General features: G+C 48.9%; 1 protein-coding gene across 2 annotated transcripts in view; it reads left to right on the plus strand.

The window, feature by feature from the left end:
* Nucleotides 1-23,229, plus strand: part of LOC139233174 (adenylate kinase isoenzyme 1-like) — a 220,494-nt gene that overhangs the window by 25,659 nt on the left and 171,606 nt on the right. The window contains exons 2-5 of one of the 2 annotated variants that reach the window (XM_070863777.1): nucleotides 2,140-2,326; nucleotides 10,423-10,584; nucleotides 18,176-18,348; nucleotides 20,304-20,417. In XM_070863777.1, the coding sequence (XP_070719878.1) occupies nucleotides 2,140-2,326; nucleotides 10,423-10,584; nucleotides 18,176-18,348; nucleotides 20,304-20,417 (636 nt within the window). Of the gene's footprint in view, nucleotides 1-2,139; nucleotides 2,327-10,422; nucleotides 10,585-17,172; nucleotides 17,220-18,175; nucleotides 18,349-20,303; nucleotides 20,418-23,229 lie in introns of those variants that run through there. The other variant, XM_070863778.1, reaches the window with a different exon arrangement.

The raw sequence follows: 23,229 nt of genomic DNA on the forward strand, positions 1-23,229 counted from the left end.
TGGCCTGATCGAGAACACAAACATTGGTACGTCTGTCCTCCCAGTGGATTTGCAAGATCTTTGGGAGGCAGCGTTGGTTCAGAGGGAGGCCATAGTTCAGAGGGAGGTCAGAGTTCAGAGGGAGGTCAGAGTTCAGGGGGAGGTCAGAGTTCAAAGGGAGGTCAGAGTTCAGAGGGAGGACAGAGGGAGGTCAGAGTTCAAAGGGAGGTCAAAGTTCAGAGGGTGGTCAGAGTTCAGGCGGAGGACAGATTTAAGGGGGAAGTCAGAGTTCAGAGGGAGGACAGAGTTCAGACCTGGGAGGATTTGTTCCAAATCCTCAGGATCCGATGAGGGAGCGAGTTCCAGGTGCAGCGGAGAGGTCGGCTAAGTGGGCCCAGGCTGTCCGTGCAGCATGGGTTTATGCTTTGGGTGTGGAAAATGCACCCGCGATTAGGGCCAGGGGGGAACTTAAGCTTAAAACTTAAACTTAAACGGTGGTAGGGGGAGAAAATGGGGGAGAGGAGGTGTAGGGTGGCTTTAGATGGCCACAGGTCAAGATGATCAGTGGAGCTCCTAAGATGTCAATCCTTGCAGAAGCTATAAATTGACTAAGCGTTTTTTTTTCTCAATTGGGCAGGACAGGAGGCTGTATGGAGTAAGCTGTCACGTAGCACCTTTGCTAATCAGCACTCTCCTGCAACACTCACCCATGTAGGGTAAAAACTGACAGCAGGAAATCTTGGTCACGTCTCACAGTGCTGTTGAATTTCCCTTGTCAGTGGTACGTCAGCAAAACCTCCCCACTATTACTAGAACACGATTTAGGTCAACACTGGGCCAGAATGCACGGCTGTGAAGTGAACAAGCTTTTCCTTTCCCCAATCGTATGTTTCTCCTTTACTCCCTTCGTCCAGTTAAGGTGCTGATCTGTACTAGGGCACGGTCCTCCAGTCTCAACGGCCCAAGTACTCACTCTTCATGTGTGTGGCTGGACTGTGTGTATCACTGCAGAGCCTGACACATCAGCAGGAGAGTCACTGGCTGCAATCCTGGCTGTTTGCCTCACTCCCCCAGCCTCAGGTATTGAGATCTTTGCTGCTCTACTTGAGATGGCTCAGTGGGTAGCACTCTCGCCTCGGAGGCAGGAGGTTGTGGGTTCAAAGTCCCACTCCAGAGACTTGAGCGCATGAATCTAGGCTGACACTCCAGTGCAGTGCTGAGGGAGCACTATACTGTCGGAGGTGCCATCTTTTGGTTGAGTCGTTAAACCGAGGCCCTGTCTGCTCTCTCAGGTGGACGTAACAGATCCCAATGAACTATTTCGAAGAAGAGCAGGGGACTTATCCCCGGTGTCCTGGCCAATATTTATCCCTCACTCAACATCACAGAAAACAGATTATCTGGTCACTATGGCATTGCTGTTTGTGGGAGCTTGCTGTGCGCAAATTGGCGGCCGCGTTTCCTACATTACAATAGTAATTATACTTCGAAAAGTACTTCACTGGCTGTAAAGGTGCTTTGGGACATGAAAGGCGCTATAGAAATGCTAATCTTTCTTTTTTGATCTCAGCACAGACAGGGGATTAAATCTTGGACTATCCTGCTCTGCATTCAGCTACATTTGCCAACTTGGCCTTTGGGGGGAAGCTCTGAATAGCTGTTAGTAAAGGAGCGTCCTTCACAAACTGGCAAAAGAGCCAGAGGTGACATAAGGAAAAAATAAAACACGCAACAAATGATGATCCGCAATACACTGCCTCAGAGGGTGGTGGAAGCAGATTCAATAATAGCTTACAAAAGGGATAAATACTTGGAGGGGAAAATATGAATGGCTAAGGGAACAGGGCGGGAGAGTGGGACTAAGTGGATCGCTCTACCAAAGAGCCGGCACAGGCAAGATGGGCCAAATGGCCTCCTTCTGTGCTGTAAAATTCTATTATTCTATAAAGGATGGTGACATTTAGAAACAGTTGGATATTGGCTGCCGGAGCCCTGAGGTTCTGGTCTTTGGCGTTTCAATGTGAAACAGTCGAAAGGGGAGGCAGTGGCAAAGAGACTTAAAATGGATGAGATGTTGAATTGCATGGAGCCTAAGCCTTGCAAATGCAGCTCCATTTTTAGTTGACCGTGAGATATTGAACTTTGCTTTCTGCCCAACAGAGCATGCTGACAGGGCTGATGTACTATCGGCCTGAAGACCCGATCGAATACCTCGAGGGATGTCTGCAGAGAGTTCGAGAGTTAGGAGGGCCAGAGAAGGTGAAGTGGGATACATTTATCACCCAGGAGCGTCGGCCATTACCTCCAATCAATGGCGGGCAAGGGAAGAAGCCAATACTCCGAGCAGGTGAATGAACAAAGTCAAGTTAACCTTCAGTTATAACAAGCAGAACTCTGCAGAGCCTGTTTTGATAGGCCTGACTACAGTGTGGCCTTTATTGCCCATCCCTAATTGCCCTGGAGAAGGTGGTGGTGAGCCGCCTTCTTGAACCGCTGCAGTCCGTGTGGTGAAGGTGCTCCCACACAGTGCTGATTTTGTCGCAGTGGTTTAGTAGAACGGAGTGTCTCGCTAGGCCACTTCAGAAGGCATTTAAGAGGCAACCACATTGCTGTGGGTCTGGAGTCATATATAGGCCAGACCGGGTAAGGACAGCAGATTTCCTTCCCGTCTTTTGGATGAGATGTTAAACTGTCTGCTCTCTCAGGTGGACGTAAAAGATCCCGTGGTACTATTTCAAAGAAAAGCAGCAAGTTATCCCCGATGTCCTGGCCAATATTTATCCCTCAATCAACATAATGGGGTAGAAATTCCGACATTCGGGGCCTGTACGAAGTTTCTATGGACCCGGGAAGGCATCAGAAAAGCTGGTTTTCAGCACGCAATGTGCATGCGCTGAAAACCGGCTTTTCCGATCAGTCAAGCTGGAGCTCGACAGATCGTAGACATGTCGGGAACGACGACATTCGTACGGACAAGATGGTGGGATTTACCCATATCTTGCCCAGCAAATGTCCTCAAAAGTCTTACACCTGATAGAAGCAGGCGCATTGTCTACTTTTACAGGCGTAAGAGTTTAAAAACCTCTAAAAAAAATGATTAAAATTAAATTTAAAAAAAACATATTTATGTTAAAATCCTGCCCTCTCGGTTAATGTTATTTTAAACCCTAACCATAACTTTTAAAACAATCAGCAATTTTTTTTCTTTTAAAAAAACATGTATAACAACGCTAATTTCTGTTAGTGTATTGTGTGTGCTGTTTTTTACGTCCTGATGTAAACGTGCTGCGACGCGTAGTCACGAGAGACCTCCAGACCGGGATCTCGAGTGGGTGCAGCAGCTTCAGGTAAGTGTGCCTTTTATGTCCATTATTTTGGTGCTTTGCCCGCGGGAAGTCCTCCAGAGGAATTTCTGCCCCAATAAAAAACAGATTATCTGTTCATTATCATCATAGGCAGTCCCTCGCAATCGAGGAAGACTTGCTTCCACTCCTGAAGTGGCTGAACAGTCCAATACAAGAACCACAGTCCCTGTCACAGGTGGGACAGATAGTCGTTGAGGGAAGGGGTGGGTGGGACTGGTTTGCCGCACGCTCTTTCCGCTGCCTGCGCTTGGTTTCTGCATGCTCTCGGGCGATGAGACTCGAGGTGCTCAGCGCCCTCCCGGATGCACTTCCTCCACTTAGGGCCGTCCTGGGCCAGGGACTCCCCCAGGTGTCAGTGGGGATGTCGCACTTTATCAGGGAGGCTTTGAGGGTGTCCTTGTAACATTTCCGCTGCTCACCTCTGGCTCGTTTGCCGTGAAGGAGCTCCGAGTATAATACTTGCTTTGGGAGTCTCGTGTCTGGCATGGGGCCCATGCAGCTGAAGGCATGGCCACTGATGGTTGAGTGATTACAATCAGGGATGCTGTTCATGATCATATTGCTGTTTGTGGGAGCTTGCTGTGCACAAATTGGCTGCCCTGTTGCCCACATTATAACTACACTCCAAAAGTAGTTCATTGGCTGTAAAGCGCTTTGAGACATCCAGTGGTCGTAAAAGACTCTATATAAATGCAAGTCTTTCTTTCCTAAAGGACGTTAGTGAACCAGTTGGGTTTTTTCGACAATCCAGTTGTTTCATGGTCACCATTACTGATACTGGTTTTTTAATTCCAGATTTATTTAATTAACTGAATTTAAATTGCCCCAGCTGCCGTGGTGGGATTGGAACTCGGGTCTCTAGATCATTAGCCCAGGCCTCTGGATTACTGGTCCAGTAGCAGTCCGTTTGACTGGAAAGTAGAGGGAGAAGCGCACTTATGAAAGACCTGGGCCCAAATCCAGCCCACCAAAAGTTGGGTCGGGAGTCACATACAGGCCAGACCGGGTAAGGACGGCAGATTTCCTTCCCTAAAGGACATTAGTAAACCAGTTGGGTTTTTCTCATTAAATCTGATTAAAGGGCCAGTCCTTGGTAAAGCACCTTTTATTTTTTGCATGGCCGGAAAAGGGGAGAAGAGTTGTGTGACTTTAACATCGCCATGGCAACAACACAAAAGTAACTTCACAACTGATGCATTTTACATCATTGTGCCAAACACTTGCCTACATGAAAAAAAAAAGAGTTTACCAAACAGAGACGGTGGAATTTCACATAGGCTCAGGCACACAGAAGCTTCCCAATTTGCTCCTAAAAATCTATTAACTGCGTTCAAGCGACTCTCCCTCAAGCTCAGCAAAGTCCAACAAGGTTAGGTAGGATAAAAATCCACTGCAACACTCAGTCACATTATAAATATGGTATCACTGAGGAAGCTTAACCTTCAGTTACAACATTGAAACAGCACTAGAGTACCCTGTATTCACTGCTCAGGATGTGGTCTCCTCTACGTTGGGGAGACCAAACGCAGATTGGGTGATCGCTTTGCTCCTTCAGTCCGTAAGTGTGACCCCGAGCTTCCGGTCGCCTGTCACTTTAATTCTCCACTCCACTCCCACTCTGACCTCTCCGTCCTCGGTCTCCTGCACTGTTCCAATGAAGCTCAACAAAAGACCGAGGAACAGCACCTCATCTTTCGTTTTAGGCACTTTACAGCCTTCCGGACTCAACATCGAGTTCAACAATTTCAGACCGTAAGCTCTGCCATTTCCATTTACACCTCACCTAGACTCGTTATTTCTTTCTTAACTTGCCCCATTACCATCTCCCCTTTTGCCTTGCACCCGATCACACTCCTTCCCTTTTGTTCTTTCCTCCCCTCCCCCCCGCTTTCTCAGCCCCTACACCTGTTACATCTCCGACCTTTTCCAGTTCTGACCAAGGGTCATCGACCTGAAACGTTAACTCTGTTTCTCTCTCCACAGAGGCTGCCTGACCCGCTGAGTGTTTTCTGTTTCTACGTCAGATTTCCAGCATCCGCAGTATTTTGCTTTTGTCTTCAAAATAAATTCATTGGCTGTAAAGCGCTTTGGGACCTGAGGCAGTGAAAGGCGCTATATAAATGCAAGTCTTTCTTTCTTTCCTGCACCGGCAGACTGGTGTTGGTGTTTTGCGTTTTTCTTTAGTTCATAAACACTCCCTGCCACCCCCTGAGCCTCCAGTTTACCCGTACAGCTGTGAAACACGCCATTTACATTTACTCTCTCAACCTCCTTTGCTGGTATAGTGGGTATAAGCAGAGGCCAGGGTGGGACGGACCCATACAGACAAGGAAGGTCCCAGGCTTGCTGAGTTAGCTGATCTCCACCTGGGGGTGGGATTTGAAGGGGGTTACAGCTGGTCTCGGCCATGCTACCAACTCCTGATCCAGTGAAACCCCCCCCCCCCCCAGCTGGAAACTCCACTGTGACAGATGTTGGGCTTGTTTGCGATGCCTCACCGCCACCTCCCCCACCCCGCAACCCCGCCCTAGGCTCGGATAGCCCGCTGACACTCCCTGTTTAGATTAGCGCTTTAAGAATTGCTACTTAAATGAGTGACCAGAGAACAGCGGTCCAGCAAGGATGGAACCGGGGGGGGGGGGGGGAAAGCAATACTTTCTGAGTCATTGGTGGAGTCCCCAGATGTTGCTTTCCCCCAGATGTTGCAGCACTCCAGATGTGGAATTCATCCAGATGTTACTTCCTCAGATGCTGCTCCCCCTTATGTTGCTTCCCCAGACAACAACACCTTTAACGTAATGAAATGTCCCAAGGCGCTTCACAGGAGTATTATGCGATAAAAATTTGACACCGAGCCGCATAAATAGAAATTAGCGCAGGTGACCGAAAGCTTGGTGAAAGAGGTAGGTTTTAAGGAGCGTCTTGAAGGAGGAAAGAGAAGTATAGAGGAAGAGAGGTTTAGGGAGGGAGTTCCAGAGCTTGAGGCCTAGGCAACAGAAGGCACGGCCACCGATGGTTGGGTGATTATAATCAGGGATGCTCAGGAGGGCAGAATTAGAGGAGCGCAGACATCTCGGGGGTTGTGGGGCTGGAGGAGATTACAGAGATAGGGAGGGGGCGAGGCCATGGAGAGATTTGGAAACATGGATGAGGATTTTGAAATCGAGGTGTTGCTTAACCAGGAGCCAATGTAGATCAGTGAGCACAGGGGTGATGGGTGAGCGGGACTTGGTGCGAGTTAGGACACAGGGCAGCCGAGTTTTGGATAACCTGCAGTTTACGTAGGGTAGTATATGGGAGGCCAGCCAGGAGTGCATTGGAGTAGTCAAGCCTAGAGGTAACAAAGGCATGGATGAGGGCTTCAGCAGCAGATGAGCTGAGGCAAGGGCGGAGACGGGAGATGTTACGGAGGTGGAAATAGGCAGTCTTAGACGATGCTCCCCAGATGTTGCCTCCCCCAGACATCACTTCCACCCAACCCCCAGATATTGTTCCCCCCCCCCCGGCCCCCCCAGATGTTGCTTTCCTCTGGTTAATTCTCGAATTTCAAACATAGCATCGGTGAATTGCATGTGAAACATGACGGGTTACGGAAAATAGGAAGCCAGCTATGGAAGGAGAAGTGGAGCTTGCTCGTGTCGGTGATGCAGTCTGTTTCAATCGAAACACAGAATCAGTGACCAGTCGCACATTGTCTTTGGTAGTACATTGTGCCTAATCTTGGCCGCGGTGAACTGCCAGATTTTGATGTGGTCGATGTCCGACCCCAGGTGGGTACATTGGCTCTAGATAACAGCTAGAAATAGTTGAGAATTTAAACGGCTGGATTTTAAAATAGCCGTTCCTCCTCTCTGTCTTCCACAGTAGGGTAAAGAGTCTGTGCGGTCCCTATGTGTGGGGACGTGGCATATTTAGAATGCGTTTTTGAATTCACTAGAATCACTGAAGAAAGAAAAGGAAGGACTTGCATTTCTATAGCGCCTTTCACGACCTCAGGGTGTCACAAAGTGCTTTGCAGCCAGTGAAATAGTTTTTTTTGGAGTGTAGTCATTGCTGTAATGTCGGAAACGTGGCAGCCCTAATGTGCGCACAGCAAGCTCCCATTAAATGGCAATGTTGATAATGACACTCCATTTTTAGGTTGAGGGACACACATTTACCAGGACACCGGGGAGAACTCCCCTGCCCCTTCTCGGGGCAGCGTAGAGGGAATTTTATTCGGCATCTAAGCTACACTGCGGCTGAGCCGAAATAAAAACATGACGTGCAGCCGGTCAGTCGGTATCTGAAAGAGAAGAAAGGGCCGCTTCGCGACGTGGCTGGGTCTATGCGATCGAAGCATTCTATTTTTATTTCCGATCGCCAGCAGCCACAGGTTTTTAAACATTTTTTTTACCCGCACCTGCTCTCAGAAAGTTCGAAGCCGAGGGCAAAATAAAAATAAGAATTGTTCCATTCCACAGCACTGATGACTCTCAGCACAAAGAACCCAGAGTGTTAGCCCGGGCTCTGTCGCTGCCCTGAGTCACAAGGTCGTGGGACTTGAGTGCAGAACCCCAGGCTGACAATACTGTGCGGTTAATCCTGTCATCGAACCTCTTTCGAAAGATATCTGGTTAACCACGAGGTCGCAGGTTGTGAAAGAAAGACTTGCATTTATATAGCATCTTTCATGACCATCGGACGTTGCAAAACGCTTTAGAGCCAGTGAAGTACTTTTTGGAGTGTAGTCACTGTAGGGAAACGCGGCAGCCAATTTGCACACAGCAAGCTCCCACAACCAGCAATGTGATAATGACCAGATGATCTCTTTTTTGGTGATGCAGATTGAGGGATAAATATTGGCCCAGGACACCAGGGATAACTCCCGTTCTTCTTTGAAATAGTGCCCATGAGATCTTTTACGTCCAGCTGAGAGAGCAGACGGGGCCTCGGTTTAACATCACATCCGAAAGATGGCATCTCCAACAGTGCAGCATTCCCTCAGCACTGCACTGGGAGTGTCAGCCTGGATTTTTGTGCTCAAGTCTCTGGAGTGGGACTTGAACCCACATCCTTCTGACTCAGAGGCGAGAGACTGACACGGATCCTCTGTGAATGCTACTGGTTGGGGTTAAATATTTGCAATGTTAGACACCTATTGTATAGAGACAGATTATTTTTTGGGGTGCCTAGCCTGTTTAGACCCTCCTAGAAGTAATAGACTGAAACAAAACCCATTAAACGTCTAGATTTGGAGTTTAAGACATGAGCCATTAGCCAAAGGCTGAGTTGTTTATACAAACAGTGAGCTGCATGATTGTTGTGTTCAAGGGTGACCATTACAAAAAGTATTGGACAGAGTTCGCCTCACAGTTAAACAATTAACTTCCTTTTAATTCCCTCATGTTCCTATCTGTTGATTACAGAGACGAATGAAGTGTCCGTCTCACGCTGAGTGCTGTTCGTCAACTGATAATATTGTTCTCTTTCTGGAACACTCTAAACTTTGCATTAGCAATCAGAAACTTACAGCTTGAGATAAAGATTAAATCCAGACCCGTGCCAGTTTATAGTTGGGCCATTAGCCTTGTTCGGGTCCCATTACCTCTCTGCTTCACTGATACTTCATGTGGCTCAGAGCCACACTCCTCTGAGCCACAAAAAGTGTTCCTTGAATGATAGCTTTGTGTTGCAGATTAAGAACTTTAACTGGGAGCGTTCCCAAGTGCTCAGGCAATGGGTGAGTGTGCGCTTTAATATTATACCGAGCCGCACAAGCCAGAACTGAATTTGTGATTTATTTGATTCAAGTATTCGATCCCAAGTCTGTGTTAAACAAGTTGATCTTGGCTGTTGGGGGTTGCTATGGTTACCCTCAGTGCCTTTGGCCTGTGAAGCCTTCGGCGTGTGATAGTCTAGGCTGATAGGTGGCTAATAGTCATGTGACTGCGATACTGCAGGGTTGCCAATGACTCCAGGGACCATACAAGAATCAGCTCCTTCGGGAGAGATGGGGGGAGGAAATGAAGGGGACAAAAACATTGGTTGAGTTGCCCCAGGCTTCCTTCATCAACCTGGAATTGTACCAAGGATCCCAGGCGTAATGTGTTCACCTGTGAGTATGCTCATAGGTTTGTACAGCTGTTGAGCCAAGGGGGCCATCAGCCGGTCCAGGCAGCAGGCGGTCGAGGGGGTCGTTCAGCCTGACTGCCTGCCTCTTTTCCGCGCCTACATCCGGGCCAGGGTGTCCCTAGAGATGGAGCACACGGTGTCCACCGGTACGCTCGCGGCCTTCCGCGAGAGGTGGGCGCCGGAGGGACTGGAGTGCATCATCACCCCCGGCAACCAAATTTTAATTTGATTTTATATGGTTTAAAGTTTAATTTGTTTTAAATGCCGGTTTTAGTGTCCCCCTCCCCTTTTATAGGGGGCACTTGTAAATTATGGTTTTAGAGCCCAAAAAAAAACACAAAAAAAACGACAAAAATACAAAAAAAAAAACAAAAAAGGGCCTTGAAATGTTTGTAGTATCCCCCAGAAAGGGGGGCACTTGATTTAATGTTTGCCTGTTTACTTTAAAAGAGTTGTACAGCTGTTGAGCTGCAGCCGCAAGGCCCAATGGATAAGTTGTCCGACTTAAGTGCTGTTGTGAGCTTATCAGAAGTTTGGTGGTTCGAGTCCTGCCGTGGACATTTGACTCACTGGGCGAAAATGTTTGCCCTTGCCAAAAGGGGGCAGTTGAATTAAAATTCTACTTAATATAGTTGTAGAGCTGTTGAGTTGGGAGTGGCTTAGCCAGTCACGTGACGTTCACGAGACTCAATAAAACCCCAGCCAGTTGGGTTCGGGGGATCCACGATGAGGCAGGTGGTTGTGAGCCTGGTGGATGAACTGGTAATGTGTAGTGTGATTGTAAAACCTTTTGCTAATAAACCAATTAGTTCTCAATAGCAATGTACTGTATTTCGAGATTTTTAAGAGAACCCATGAAGCAAATACCTTACACCAGGGAAATGAACGGGACTAAACTAGACTTAATATTTGAAGCTCCTTTGATCTTTAGTGCATCTTACTAATCAATGTTTTCTGCTGTTAGAGCCAGGAGTTGCTGCTTATCGCCGCTATGACCGCTTGCCCCCAATCCAGGCCCAGTTCTCAATTGAAAGTGACTCTGATATGACGGAATCTTCTGGACTGATTCAAGAATATGATGTGTTCGACCCAACCAAAACACGGCCGTGCATTATATTTGTCATTGGTAAGTCTCCCCTTTGTTACTCTAGTTCATTAATTGTCCTCTCAAGGCATCTGATTCAGTGTTAAGTAACCTCACTTTTTTGCCTCTGCTATCCTGCCTGGGAGGTTGACCAACACATAAGAACATAAGAATACAAGAAATAGGAGCAGGAGTCGGCCATTCGGCCCCTCGAGCCTGCTCCGCCATTCAATAAGATCGTGGCTGATCTAACCTTAACCTCAACTCCACTTCCTGCCCGCTCCCCATAACCTTTGACTCCCTTATCGTTCAAAAATCTGTCTATCTCCACCTTGAATATATTCAATGACCCAGCCTCCACAGCTCTCTGGGGCAGAGAATTCCACAGATTCACGCCCCTTTGAGAGAAGAAATTCCTCCTCATCTCTATTTTAAATGGCGATCCCTTATTCTGAAACTCTGCCCCCTAGCTCTCGATTCCCCCACAAGGGGAAACATCCTTTCTGCATCTACCCTGTCAGGTACTATGGTGTGGTCAGTGCATTGTCTTTGGTTAAATATCCCAGGGTACTGTTAATTGCTTCACCATATTACATGCTCACTGAATACAGCTGTGGCTCAGTGGGTAGCACTCTTGCTTCTGAGTCAGAAGGTTGTAGGTTCAAGTCTCACTCCAGAGACTTGTTCACAATATCTATGTTGACACTCCAGTGCAGTACTGAGAGAGTCTGGCACTGCCGGAGGTGCCATCTTTCTGATGAGACATTAAACCAAGTCTGCCCTCTCAAGTGGATGTAAAAAGATCCCATGACAGTATGTGAAGAAGAGCAGTGGAATTATTCCTGGTGTCCTGGCCAATATTTATCCCTCAACCAACACCTAAAAAAAACTTGCATTTATCTAGCGCCTTTCACGACCACTGGATGTCCCAAAGCGCTTTACAGCCAATTAAGTACTTTCGGAGTGTAGTCACTGTTGTAATGTGGGACACGATAGATTATCTGGTCATTATTTAATTGCTGTGTGTGGGAGCTTGCTGTGCGCAAATCGGCTGCCGCGTTTCCCACATTACAACAGTGACTATGCTTCAAAAGTACTTCATTGGCTGTAAAGCGCTTTGCGAAGTCCTGAAGTTGTGAAAGGCGCTATATAAATGCAAGTCTTTTTTCTTTCACTGAAGGTGAAGTGTCTAATTTTTTTCCGGTTCCTTAAAGCAGGGTGGGTGGTTGGTGGGGGGGGGGGGGGGGGAGGGGGGGGGGGGGTGTGGAGAGAGGTTAATTCCCTCCAGCTCATGGAAATTGGGCGGTAGGGAAATTAAATTCAAAGCGGTCAACTTGCTCTGGGCGACTGAGTCACCCGCCTGATACAGACCCAGGAGCTGCCTGAGTGAGATTTGTTACCCTTTTTAAACACAAGTACCATGCTGTGAGAATAAATAAAGCAATATTTTTTTTGAGAAACTAAGTTGAAAGGTCAAAGTTCATAGTGCAGGACACACCACCAAGTGTTTCCCAACTTCTGTCCTGAATGGCCTGGCTCTGATTTTAAGTTTATGTCCCCCGTCATAGACTCCCCCAACCACTTCCGTTCAAGGTTCGAAAAACCTCAATCAAATCGGCCCTTAAGTTTCTATTTTCAGGGGAACACAAGCCGAGGGGCAGTAAAGAGGCAGTTAGATGCTGTGAGGGTGGCAAAGATGGGTTTCTGTGGATGGATGAGGCCGATGGGCCAAGGCACTGTGAGACGTTACATAGAAACATAGAAACATAGAAAATAGGTGCAGGAGTAGGCCATTCGGCCCTTCGAGCCTGCACTGCCATTCAGTAAGATCATGGCTGATCATTCCCTCAGTACCCCTTTCCTGCTTTCTCTCCGTACCCGTTGATCCCCTTAACCGTAAGGGCCATATCTAACTCCCTCTTGAATATATCCAATGAACTGGCATCAACAACTCTCTGCGGTAGGGAATTCCACAGGTCAATATCTCTCTGAGTGAAGAAGTTTCTCCTCATCTCAGTCCTAAATGGCCTACCCCTTATCCTAAGACTATGTCCCCTGGTTCTGGACTTCCCCAACATCGAGAACATTCTTCCCACATCTAATCTGTCCAGTCCCATCAGAATCTTATACGTTTCTATGAGATCCCCTCTCATCCTTCTAAACTCCAGTGAATAAAGGCCCAGTTGATCCAGTCTCTCCTCATATGACAGCCCAGCCATCCCTGGAATCAGTCTGGTGAACCTTCACTGCACTCCCTCAATAGCAAGAACGTCCTTCCTCAGATTAGGAGACCAAAAACACAATATTCCAGATGAGGCCTCACCAAGGCCCTGTACAACTGCAGTAAGCCCTCCCTGCTCCTATATTCAAATCCCCTAGCTATGAAGGCCAACATACCATTTGCCTTCTTTACCGCCTGCTGTACCTGCATGCCCACTTTCAGTGACTGATGAACCATGATACCCAGGTCTCGTTGCACCTCCCCTTTTTCTAGTCTGCCGCCATTCAGATAATATTCTGCCTTCGTGTTTTTGCCCCCAAAATGGATAACCTCACATTTATCCACTTTATACTGCATCTGCCAAGCATTTGCCCATTCACCTAACCTGTCCAAGTCACCCTGCAGCCTCTTAGCATCCTCCTCACAGCTCACACCACCACCCAGTTTAGTGTCATCCACAAACTTGGAGATACAACACTGTATTCCTTCATCAAAATCGTTAATGTATATTGTAAAGAGCTGGGGTCCCAGCACTGAGCCCTGCGGCACTCCACTAGTAACTGCCTGCCATTCTGAAAAGGACCCGTTTATCCCCACTCTTTGCTTCCTGTCTGCCAACCAGTTCTCTATCCACGTCAATACATTACCCCCAATACCATGTGCTTTGATTTTGCACACCAATCTCTTGTGCAGGACCTTGTCAAAAGCCTTTTGAAAGTCCAAATACACCACATCCACTGGTTCTCCCTTGTCCACTCTACTAGTTACACCCTCAAAAGATTCCAGAAGATTGGTCAAGCAGGATTTCCCTTTCATAAGTCCAAGGTTGATCACTGAGACGGGGCAACAGGAGGTACAATATTGGGTGCTCTGTGCTGTGATATTGGTGGAACCACCATTTCTTTCTTGGCTTATACCAACCGTGAATGCACCAAAGAGGTGTTTATTTGGAGAAGGTGAGAATAAAGAGGAATTTGTGACTGCGTCTTTTCCCAAGTTCAACAACAGCAACCTGCACTAATATAGTGCCGTTAATGTCGTAAAAGCCCCAAGACACTTCACAGGTTTCGGTCAGCTGTTTGAATGAAATCTGCGTTCAGATATGATACAATGGCCCAGAAATTCGGGTCGTACCTGCCTCCCAGTAATGCCCGGCGCTAGCGGGGCGCGAATGACTTATCACCCGGGCCCGGCGGCGCTAACTCCTCCCGCTAAATGCCGCGGGAGTTTAGCAGCGGCGGTGACCCATAGCGCCCCGCTCCGCTGTGCCAACGGCGACGTCGTCATCGCCATGTGCAGCGCCCCCGCTATCGCCCTGGACTCTAACTTGGGGAGCGCCCCCTTCAGGGGTCGTGAACCGGGCGGCCGGCCGCTAGCGCGGGGTGATACTTAAAGGGGAGCTGGCGGCCATTTAAAAAGAAATCTGCCGACTTTCTTCGGCGCCCCGTCAGCGTTTCGATCGCGGGGTCCGTGCCGCGATCGGTCGGCGGACTGTCAACACGGCACCTCCCCGCTCCCCGTGTGGTCCAGGGAGGCCTGTTCTGTCCCTGCAGAGTTTGCAGCTTGGGCCCTTCCCTTTAATGAAGGGAGCGACCTCTCCAATGCAGCAGCGCTATTCTGCCCAATGCATAGCGCTCTGCCCCGCTCCCGGCCCCAAAAGGAAGTGGAGTGCATCATTTTGCGCTCCATTTCCTTTCAGGGGTGGGGGGGGGGGTGACAACCCGAATTTAGTGAGCGGGGCGGGAATTCCGTGCCTGCCGCAAAATGTCCCGTCTCCCGGATGTCACCTCCCCAAACGGGGCGCAGCGGAATTTCAGCCCCTCGCTCTCCGTTTATCATCAAAGTGTCTCAGCACTGGGCTCAGTACTTTTAACATAAAGTGCCCATGAAATTATTTGTTGAAAGGGAAGCGGATTTGTTTATTAATATTAAAATGCAGTCAATTAGAGGGGTTATTAATATCAGCATAAACAAGCCTCAGACGCAATAATGACACGGTTCAGTCCCGGATGTGATTAACAGCAGCATCGAAGCACTGCAGTACAGTGTGAGCGGGGAGCGGGGGGGGACTGGTAAGCGACTCGATTGCCAAATGCCGAGCGTTTAAATGGCCTCTCTCCCACGGGTGGGCTGGTGCGTCAACATGTCCGCATGCTTGCCCAAACCTCTCTGCAGCGACAGCACTCTTATCCGTATAAATTCGCTCCTGTTAAAGGCGCCATATGAATGCAAGATGCTGTTGTCAACAGGCAATCCAGACATATTACTGACTGAGGAGATGACGACTGCTCCCAGGGGTCACAGTCGGAGGATAAGGGGTAAGCCATTTAGGACTGAGATGAGGAGAAACGTCTTCACCCAGAGAGTGGTGAACCTGTGGAATTCTCTACCACAGAAAGTAGTTGAGGCCAATTCACTAAATATATTCAAAAAGGAGTTAGATGAAGTCCTTACTATTCGGGGGATCAAGGGGTATGGCGAGAAAGCAGGAATGGGGTACTGAGATTGGATGTTCAGCCATGAACTCATTGAATGGCGGTGCAGGCTCGAAGGGCCGAATGGCCTACTCCTGCACCTATGTTCTATGTTTCTATGTTTCTATGTTGGTACATAGGATTACACAGGATATACGGCACAGAAACAGGCCATTCGGCCCAACCAGTCCAGCGTTTATGCTCCACTCGAAGCCTCCTCCCGTTTTTCCTCATCTAAATCTATCAGCATCACCCTTTATTCCCTTCTCCCTCATATCCTTGTCCAGCCTCCCCTTAAATACATCGATACTATTCGCTCCAACCACTCCCCTGTGGCAGCGAGTTCCACATTCTCACCACTCTCTGGGTAAAGAAGTTTCTTCTGAATTCCCGATTGGATTTCTTGGTGACGATCTTATACTGATGGCCTCTAGTTGTGCTCTTCCCCACAAGTGGAAACATTCTCTCCGCGTCTATTGTAACAAAATCTTTCATAATTTGAAAGGCCTCTATTCAGTCCCTCCCTCAGCCTTCTTTTTTGAAGAGAAAAAAAAGAGACCCAGCCTGTTCATCCGTCCCTGATGGGTATACCCTCACATTTCTGGTATGGGATGGCTCCCAAACAAACGCCCCCTCTCCATTGTAACTATGTTGATGAGTTTTCACCCGGGATGGCTAATTCAATAGCCACTTGTACGCTTTTTCAGCTTTCTTCATTCTATTTCTTTTTAATTGAGAGGTCCAGTTGAAAGGTCAAGGTCCAACAAAGAGCGAGGGGTGGGGGTGGTGGGGGGGGGTGGGGGGCGCGGAGGTGAGGCAGATCAAGCAGGAGTGGTTCGGTGACTCGAGCTTAGGTTCGAAAAGCCTGTGGGGTGCAGAAGGGAGAGTGAGGGAGGGTCACGTGATGTCACAGAACTGAGCAACTGAGAGGTACGGCGTCTCTTGGCCAATCGGAGCCTGACCCGGTGGCCATGGCTCCTGTCATTCAGTCACGTATCACGAGTGAAATCTAGTTCTACTGACGTCCCTTCATACTCCTCCAGCTTATTATTCGGGCGGCTCCTGATACAGTGAAGCAACCTTTTATGGGACACTTGAGCCCCGATTTTAACAACCTAACCTCCCCGCCCACTGCACCGCGAGTATGGGCCAGGATCTGGACGCTTGCCCTGCTTTACACCTGGCCTGACTTTAAGCTCACGTGAGTGCGTGGTGTTAAACAGGCCTCACACCCCCGTTCCAGCCAGACTGGTCAGGTTAAAATTGGGCCTTTGCCGTGAAGGTTCATGTAATAGAGCTTCCCCCTAGTGGACTACTGGGGTAATGCAACTACTGATGTAAATACAATAAAAGGATCATGTGGTAAAGTCACATGGTGAGAGTTTCTGTGTTAAGCGCCATTTTGTAGTGTGTGTTTGTTAGAGATGTCATAACAATATATCACAGCTCACAGATACACAATGACCGCTTGTTCGCATCCATCATGTCTATATATCTTTCAATCTTTGCTCCTCTCCTTTCCTGACGTGCTTGACTCCTTGTTGAACAGGTGCCAGTCACACCCCCTCACCCCTCCCCTTTCCCTGACCCCACCCCTCCGCTTTCCTCTCCCTCTCCCACTCCTACCCCCCACCCTCCTTCCCATCTCCACCCACCCCAACCCCTCCCCTTTCTCCTCCCCTCACTGCTCCTACCCGTACGCTCCCCCTATCCCTCCTCCCCTTTCCCCAACCCCACCGCTCCCACCATTAGCCTCGCCCCCTCCACCCCACCCGTACCCCTCCCCTTTCTCCTACCACCACCGCTCCCACCATTACCCTCCCCCCCCATCCCGAGCCCACCCTCACCCCTCCCCTACCGCCTCTCACCACCACTCCCACCCCCCTCCAATGAGTACCTTGCTCAAATAGGATGACTGCCAATCGTGGAACAAGGAGTCAAGTACATCAGGAGGCGAGAGGAGGAGGGATTGGCAGTGAAAGGTAAGAAGACACGTTGGATCTCAACATACAACTTGTGTGAGCATGCTCACAGGTGCATACATTACAACCTCCAAGTTCCCCTCCAAGTCACACATCGTCCCGACTGGGACACATATCGGCGTTCCTTCATGGTCGCTGGGTCGAGGTCCTGGAACTCCCCATCTAACAGCACTGTGAGTGTAATGTATGTACCTGTAAGGATGCTCAAAGGTTTGTAGAGCTGTTGAGTTGGGAGTGGCTTAGCCAGTCACCTGATGTTCACAAGACTCAATAAAACCCCAGCCAGTTGGTTTCAGGGGATCAACGATGAGGCAGGTGTTTGTGAGCCTGGTGGATGAACTGGTGATGTCATTCATTCATCCATAGGCAGTCCCGCGGAATCGAGGAAGACTTGCTTCCATTCTTAAAATGAGTCCTTAGGTGGCTGAACAGTCTTATACGAGAACCACAGTCTCTGTCACAAGTGGGACAGATAGTCGTTGAGGGAAAGGGTGGGAAGGGACTGGTTTGCCGCACGCTCCTTCCGCTGCCTGCGCTTGATTTCTGCATGCTCTCGGCAATGAGACTCGAGGTGCTCAGCGCCCTCCCGTATGCACTTCCTCCACTTAGGGCAGTCTTTGGCCAGGGTCTCCCAGGTGTCGGTGGGGATGTTGCACTTTATCAGGGAGGCTTTGAGAGTGTCCTTATAACTTCGTAATGTGTAATGTGATTGTTAAACCTTTTGCTAATAAACCAACTAGTTCTTAATAGCAATGTGTTCCTATGAATTCTTAAGCAAAGAACCCATGAAGCAAATACATTACAGTGCGAGTACCTTTTTTCTCCATCCCCTTTTCCCTTGTCATCAGCTCCCCCTCCCCCACATGTTTTCAACGTGTAGGGTGAATGCGCCGGGGGCCAGTTTGCATTGCTCTGGACTTTACCGCTAACCTGATTTGAATTGTGCCGCTCCGCAGGCGGGCCTGGGAGCGGGAAGGGAACGCAGAGCGCCAAGATGGCCGGCCACTACGGATTTGAGTCCATTTCGGTCGGAGAGATCCTGCGTCGACAGATGCTTCACCACGCCACCAGCGACCGGAAGTGGGAGCTCATCGCACAGATCATCGCCAACGGGGAACTGGCACCTCCAGTAAGGGAGAGGATCGGGCACGGAGCGAGCATAAGCAATTTAAATCCAAACAGAATCTGGCTGGGTGTCGGAGCAGGGAAGGGAAGTGGTTCGCATAATGATTGTTAATTATTGGTTTGAATTTGGGCCGATTGCATTAATGTCAATTTAGCACTCCTCCGGGGCAAAGAAGGGGCAGTTCAAAATCAGAGTAACTTATTCTCAAATACAGTGTTTAAATAAAGCTGTGTCAGCTGTGGCTCAGTGGGTAGCACACTTGCATCTGTGTCAGAAGGTTGTGGGTTCAAGTCCCACTCCAGAGACTTGAACACACAATTCAGGCTGACACTCCAGTGCAGTGCTGAGGGAGTGCTGCACTGTCAGAGGTGCTGTCTTTCAGATGAGACATTAAACCGAGGTCCTGTCTGCTCTCTCAGGTGACTGTAAAAGATCCCATGGCACTATTTCGAAGAAGAGCAGGGGAGTTATCCCCAATGTTCTGGCCAATATTTATCCCTCGATCAACATAAGAAAAAAAACAGATTATCGGGTCATTATCACATTGCTGTTTGCGGGAGTTTGCTGTGTGCAAATTGATTGCCGTGTTTCCCACATTACAATAGTGATTACACTTCAAATATTACTTCATTGGCTGTAAAGTGCTTTGGGACATCTGGTGGTCGTGAAAGGTGCTATATAAATGCAAGTCTTCAATAAAATAAATATCTTGCATTGCTCTAGCACCTTTACGACCTCAGGATGTTCCGAAGCAATTTACAGCGAAAGAAGTATTTTGGGGTGTAGTCACTGTTGTAATGTAGGAAACGCAGCAGTAAATGTGCACACAGCAAGCTCCCATCAATAGCGATCAGGTAACGACCAAATCATCTGGGTTTTTAGTGATGTTGATTGAGGGATAAATATTGGCCAGGACATCGGGGATAACTCCCCTGCTCTTCTTTGGAATGATGTCCTGGGATCTTTTACGTTACCAGAGAGACTAGTCCTCGGTTTAGCGTCTCTTCCGAAAGGTGGCATCCCTGACAGTGCGGTACTCCCTCAGCACTGCACTGGAGTGTTAGCCTAGATTTTGCACTCAAGTATCTTGAGTAGGACTTAATGTCAGCCGTGGCTCAGTGGGTAGCACCCTTGCCTTTGAGTCAGAAGGTAGCAAGTTCAAGTCCCACTCCAGAGGCTGACACTCCAGTGCAGAGCTGCGGGAGTGCTGCACTGTCGGAGGTGCCGTCTTTCGGATGGGGTGTTAAACTGATGCCCCATCTGCTCTCTCAGGTAGATGTAAAAGATCCCACGGCACTATTTCGAAGAAGAATAGGGGAGTAATCCCTGGTGTTCTACCCAATATTTATCCCTCAATCAACATCACAAAAACAGATTATCTGGTCATTATCACATTGCTGTCTGTGGGAGCTTGCTGTGCGCAAATTGGCTGCCGCGTTTCACACATTACCACAGTGACTGCATTTCAAAAGTACTTCATTGGCTGTAATGCACTTTTGGGACGTCCGGTGTTTGTGAAAAGCCCCATACCAAATGTAAGTCTTTCAGTTTTTGAACCCACAACCTTCTGACTCAGAGCTGAAGGTGCTATCAACTGATTAAGATTTCGGATAAATAGGAGATTCGTTTCCCACATGTGCGACATTTCACTCCACCTGAGCATGTAACGCACTATTGCTTTGAGCTTGCACTCAAATGGGTTTGTTCTCCCACCTGAATGGGGGCAGTTCATACCCACGCTGCTTAGCATGAGTGAAATAGTCCTATGAACTGGATGGGGTGGTTTCATTGAAAGTCTGTCACTGGGCAGCTTTCAGAAGTGGCTGACTGCTAGTTGTGTGGGATATCTGGGTTTGAAATGCTGGAAGCCCAAGGCGTGAGAGCCATTTTCCCATCTCCCCGCACCCCCAGAAATGTGCCAAACCCTCTAAAATGTAACTTTCCTCATACTGTCCCAGGAAACAGCCATCGAGGAGCTGAAGCATCAGTTCATGAAGCACCCAGACGCAAAAGGTTTCATCATAGACGGGTTTCCCAAGGAGATCAGTCAGGCCTTCACATTTGAAGAACAGGTGAGGGGCCCATCGTGCATTGCCCTGGTCTGCGGACTGCAGCTTCATTCAAACTAATGGGTACTGAAGTATGATGCTCCATCTCGGAGCCCGGGTTTTGGGGGAGGGAGGCCAGTCCACAATGGTGCAGCAGGAGGGGGCTTAGCTGTCTCCCCGGAGATGGGCCCTGGGGAGCCAATATCGCACGACATGTGGCGTGGTTGGCCCAGTGCCGACATTGGCCCATGGGGTGGAAGGGGGCCTTCTCGGCAACAAGGGGTTCAGGATCCAAGCGGGGGGGGGCCCTCGACAATTGTGGGAAAAAAACCCGAGGGGGAATAAATACCTCCCTCTAAATGGAAACCTCGGCTTCGAACTGGGAACGGGTGAGGGAAAGCAGGAACTCTGTGTAGGGGTGAATTTATAAGAACATAAGAAATAGGAGCAGGAGTAGGCCATACGGCCCCTCGGGCCTGCTCCGCCATTTAATACGACCTTGGCTGATCCGACCATGGACTCAGCTCCACTTCCCTGCCCGCTCCCCATAACCACTTAATCCCTTTCCGCGGGGTGAGCTTCTCCCGCTTGTCGGCCTGTAACTTCGGTGAGGCAGCGGTGGAAACCGAGGAGAAACGGGGCAAACGGTGATTTTTCTGGGGTTTCCGCGGCTCTTCCACCAAAGTTACGGCGGAGAAGCAGGAGGACCTCACACCCCGCAGACATTCACCCCCACCCCCCACTCCCCACTCCGTCAGCGCAGGAGCATTGCTCCGTGGACAAGTTGGAGGTGATCCGTTCCCCATGATTTCTCCCACATGGTGGGCTCCTGATCACAGCCATACCATCAAGTCGTGGCTCTGAGCAGAGACAGGCCCCTTCCTCATCGCCACCAGCTAAAGGTGGCTTATCCCCCGAGTGGATTGGGAGCGGATTCCTGATTGATAATTCTCACCACATCGCATGACTGACCTCAATATATTCTACTCCTCAACAGAAATCCATTCTTTGCTTTGCGTGCATTTGAAACGGATTCCTGGGCTGAGAGGGTGATTCTATGAAGAGCGGTTGAGTAAACATAAGAACATAAGTAACAGGAGCAGGAGTAGGCCACTTGGCCCCTCGAGCCTGCTCCGCCATTCAATAAGATCATGGCCGATCTGATCCTGGCCTCAACTCCACTTTCCCTGCCCGCTCCTTATAACCCTTGACTCCCTTATTGTTCATAAATCTGTCTGTTTCCACCTTAAATACATTCAATGACCCTGCCTCCACAGCTCTCTGGGGCAGAGAATTCCAAAGATTCACAACCCTCAGAGATGAAATTCCTCCTCATTTCCATTTTAAAAGGGCGATCCCTTATTCGGAAACTATGCCCCCTAGTTCTAGATTCCCCCAAGAGGGGAAACATCCTCTCTGCATCTACCCTCTCAAGCCCCGCCAGAATCTTATACGTTTCAATAAGAGTAGATTGGACCTATACTCTGGAGTTTAGAAGAATGAGAGGCGATCTCATTGAAACATATCAGATCCTGAGGGGGATTGACAGGGTAGATGCTGAGAGGTTGTTTCCCCTTGTGGGGGAATCTAGAACTCGGGGGCACGGCCTCAGGATAAGGGGTCGGCCATTTAAGACTGAGATGAGGAGGAATTTCATCACTCAGTGGGTTGTGAATCTTTGAAATTCTCTGCCCCACAGGGCTGTGGGTGCTGAGTCGTTGAGTATATTCAAGGCTGAGGTCGATGAGACTTTTGGACTCTAGGGGAAATCAAGGGATATGGGGATCGGGCGGGAAAGTAGAGTTGAGGTCAAAGATCAGCCATGATCTTATTGAATGGTGGAGCAGGCTCGAGGGGCCGAATGGCCTACTCTTGCTCCTAATTCTTATATTGTTGTGATGGGCGTCAGTTCTGGAGAATGGAATATTTTCCCAATTTAGGTACTCAATTCCAGCATGGGGCACTCCCAGGTCAGTTGTAGTGCAGATTCGATGCAAAGTAACACTCCCTCTGCACGCTAGACTATATTCTCCAATGTCCTCCTGACCAGGAACCCTCCCCCACCCCCAAAACTCAGCTGCTTGTATCTGGTCCTGCACTAAGTCCTGCTTGTCCATCACTCCTGTCCTCACTGACACTAGCTCTCAGTCCCCCATCGTATTGAATGTAAAATTCTGATTCTTATCTTCAAACCCCTCTATTACCTCGCTCCACTCTATTCTACAACCTCCTCCAGCCTTATGTCCTCCTGCTCACTTTGGCCCTCTGACACCACTTGGCCCCAGCATTGGTGGCAACGCCTTCAGCTGCCTTAACCATAGTCTCTGGAACTCCCTCCCTAAACCACTTGACATTTTGTACAGCAGCAGTGTTATATAAATAGTGGGGGGGGTTATATTGGTCTTGGACCTCGAGTACAGGGGGGCCGAAGTTATGCTGTAGCTGTAGAAAACCCTGGTTAGACCACACCTGGAGCACTGTGAGCAGTTCTGGGCACCACATCTTAGGAAGGATATATTGGCCTTGGAGGGAGTGCAGCATAGGTTTACCAGAATGATACCGGGACTTCAAGGGTTAAGTTACGAAGAGAGATTACACAAAGTAGGGTTGTATTCCTTAGAATTTAAAAGGTTAAGGGGTGATCTGATATTAAGGGGAACAGATAGGGTAGATAGAGAGAAACTATTACTGTTGGTTGGAGAGTCTAAGACTGCAGGCATAGTCTAAAAATTAGAGCCAGGCCTTTCAGGAGTGACATTAGGAAACACTTCTACATACAAAGGGTGGTAGAAGTTTGGAACTCTCTTCCGCAAACGGCAATTGATGCTAGATCAAT

The sequence above is a fragment of the Pristiophorus japonicus genome, chromosome 20 (genome assembly GCF_044704955.1).
Source record: "Pristiophorus japonicus isolate sPriJap1 chromosome 20, sPriJap1.hap1, whole genome shotgun sequence".
Lineage (NCBI taxonomy): Eukaryota > Metazoa > Chordata > Chondrichthyes > Pristiophoridae > Pristiophorus > Pristiophorus japonicus.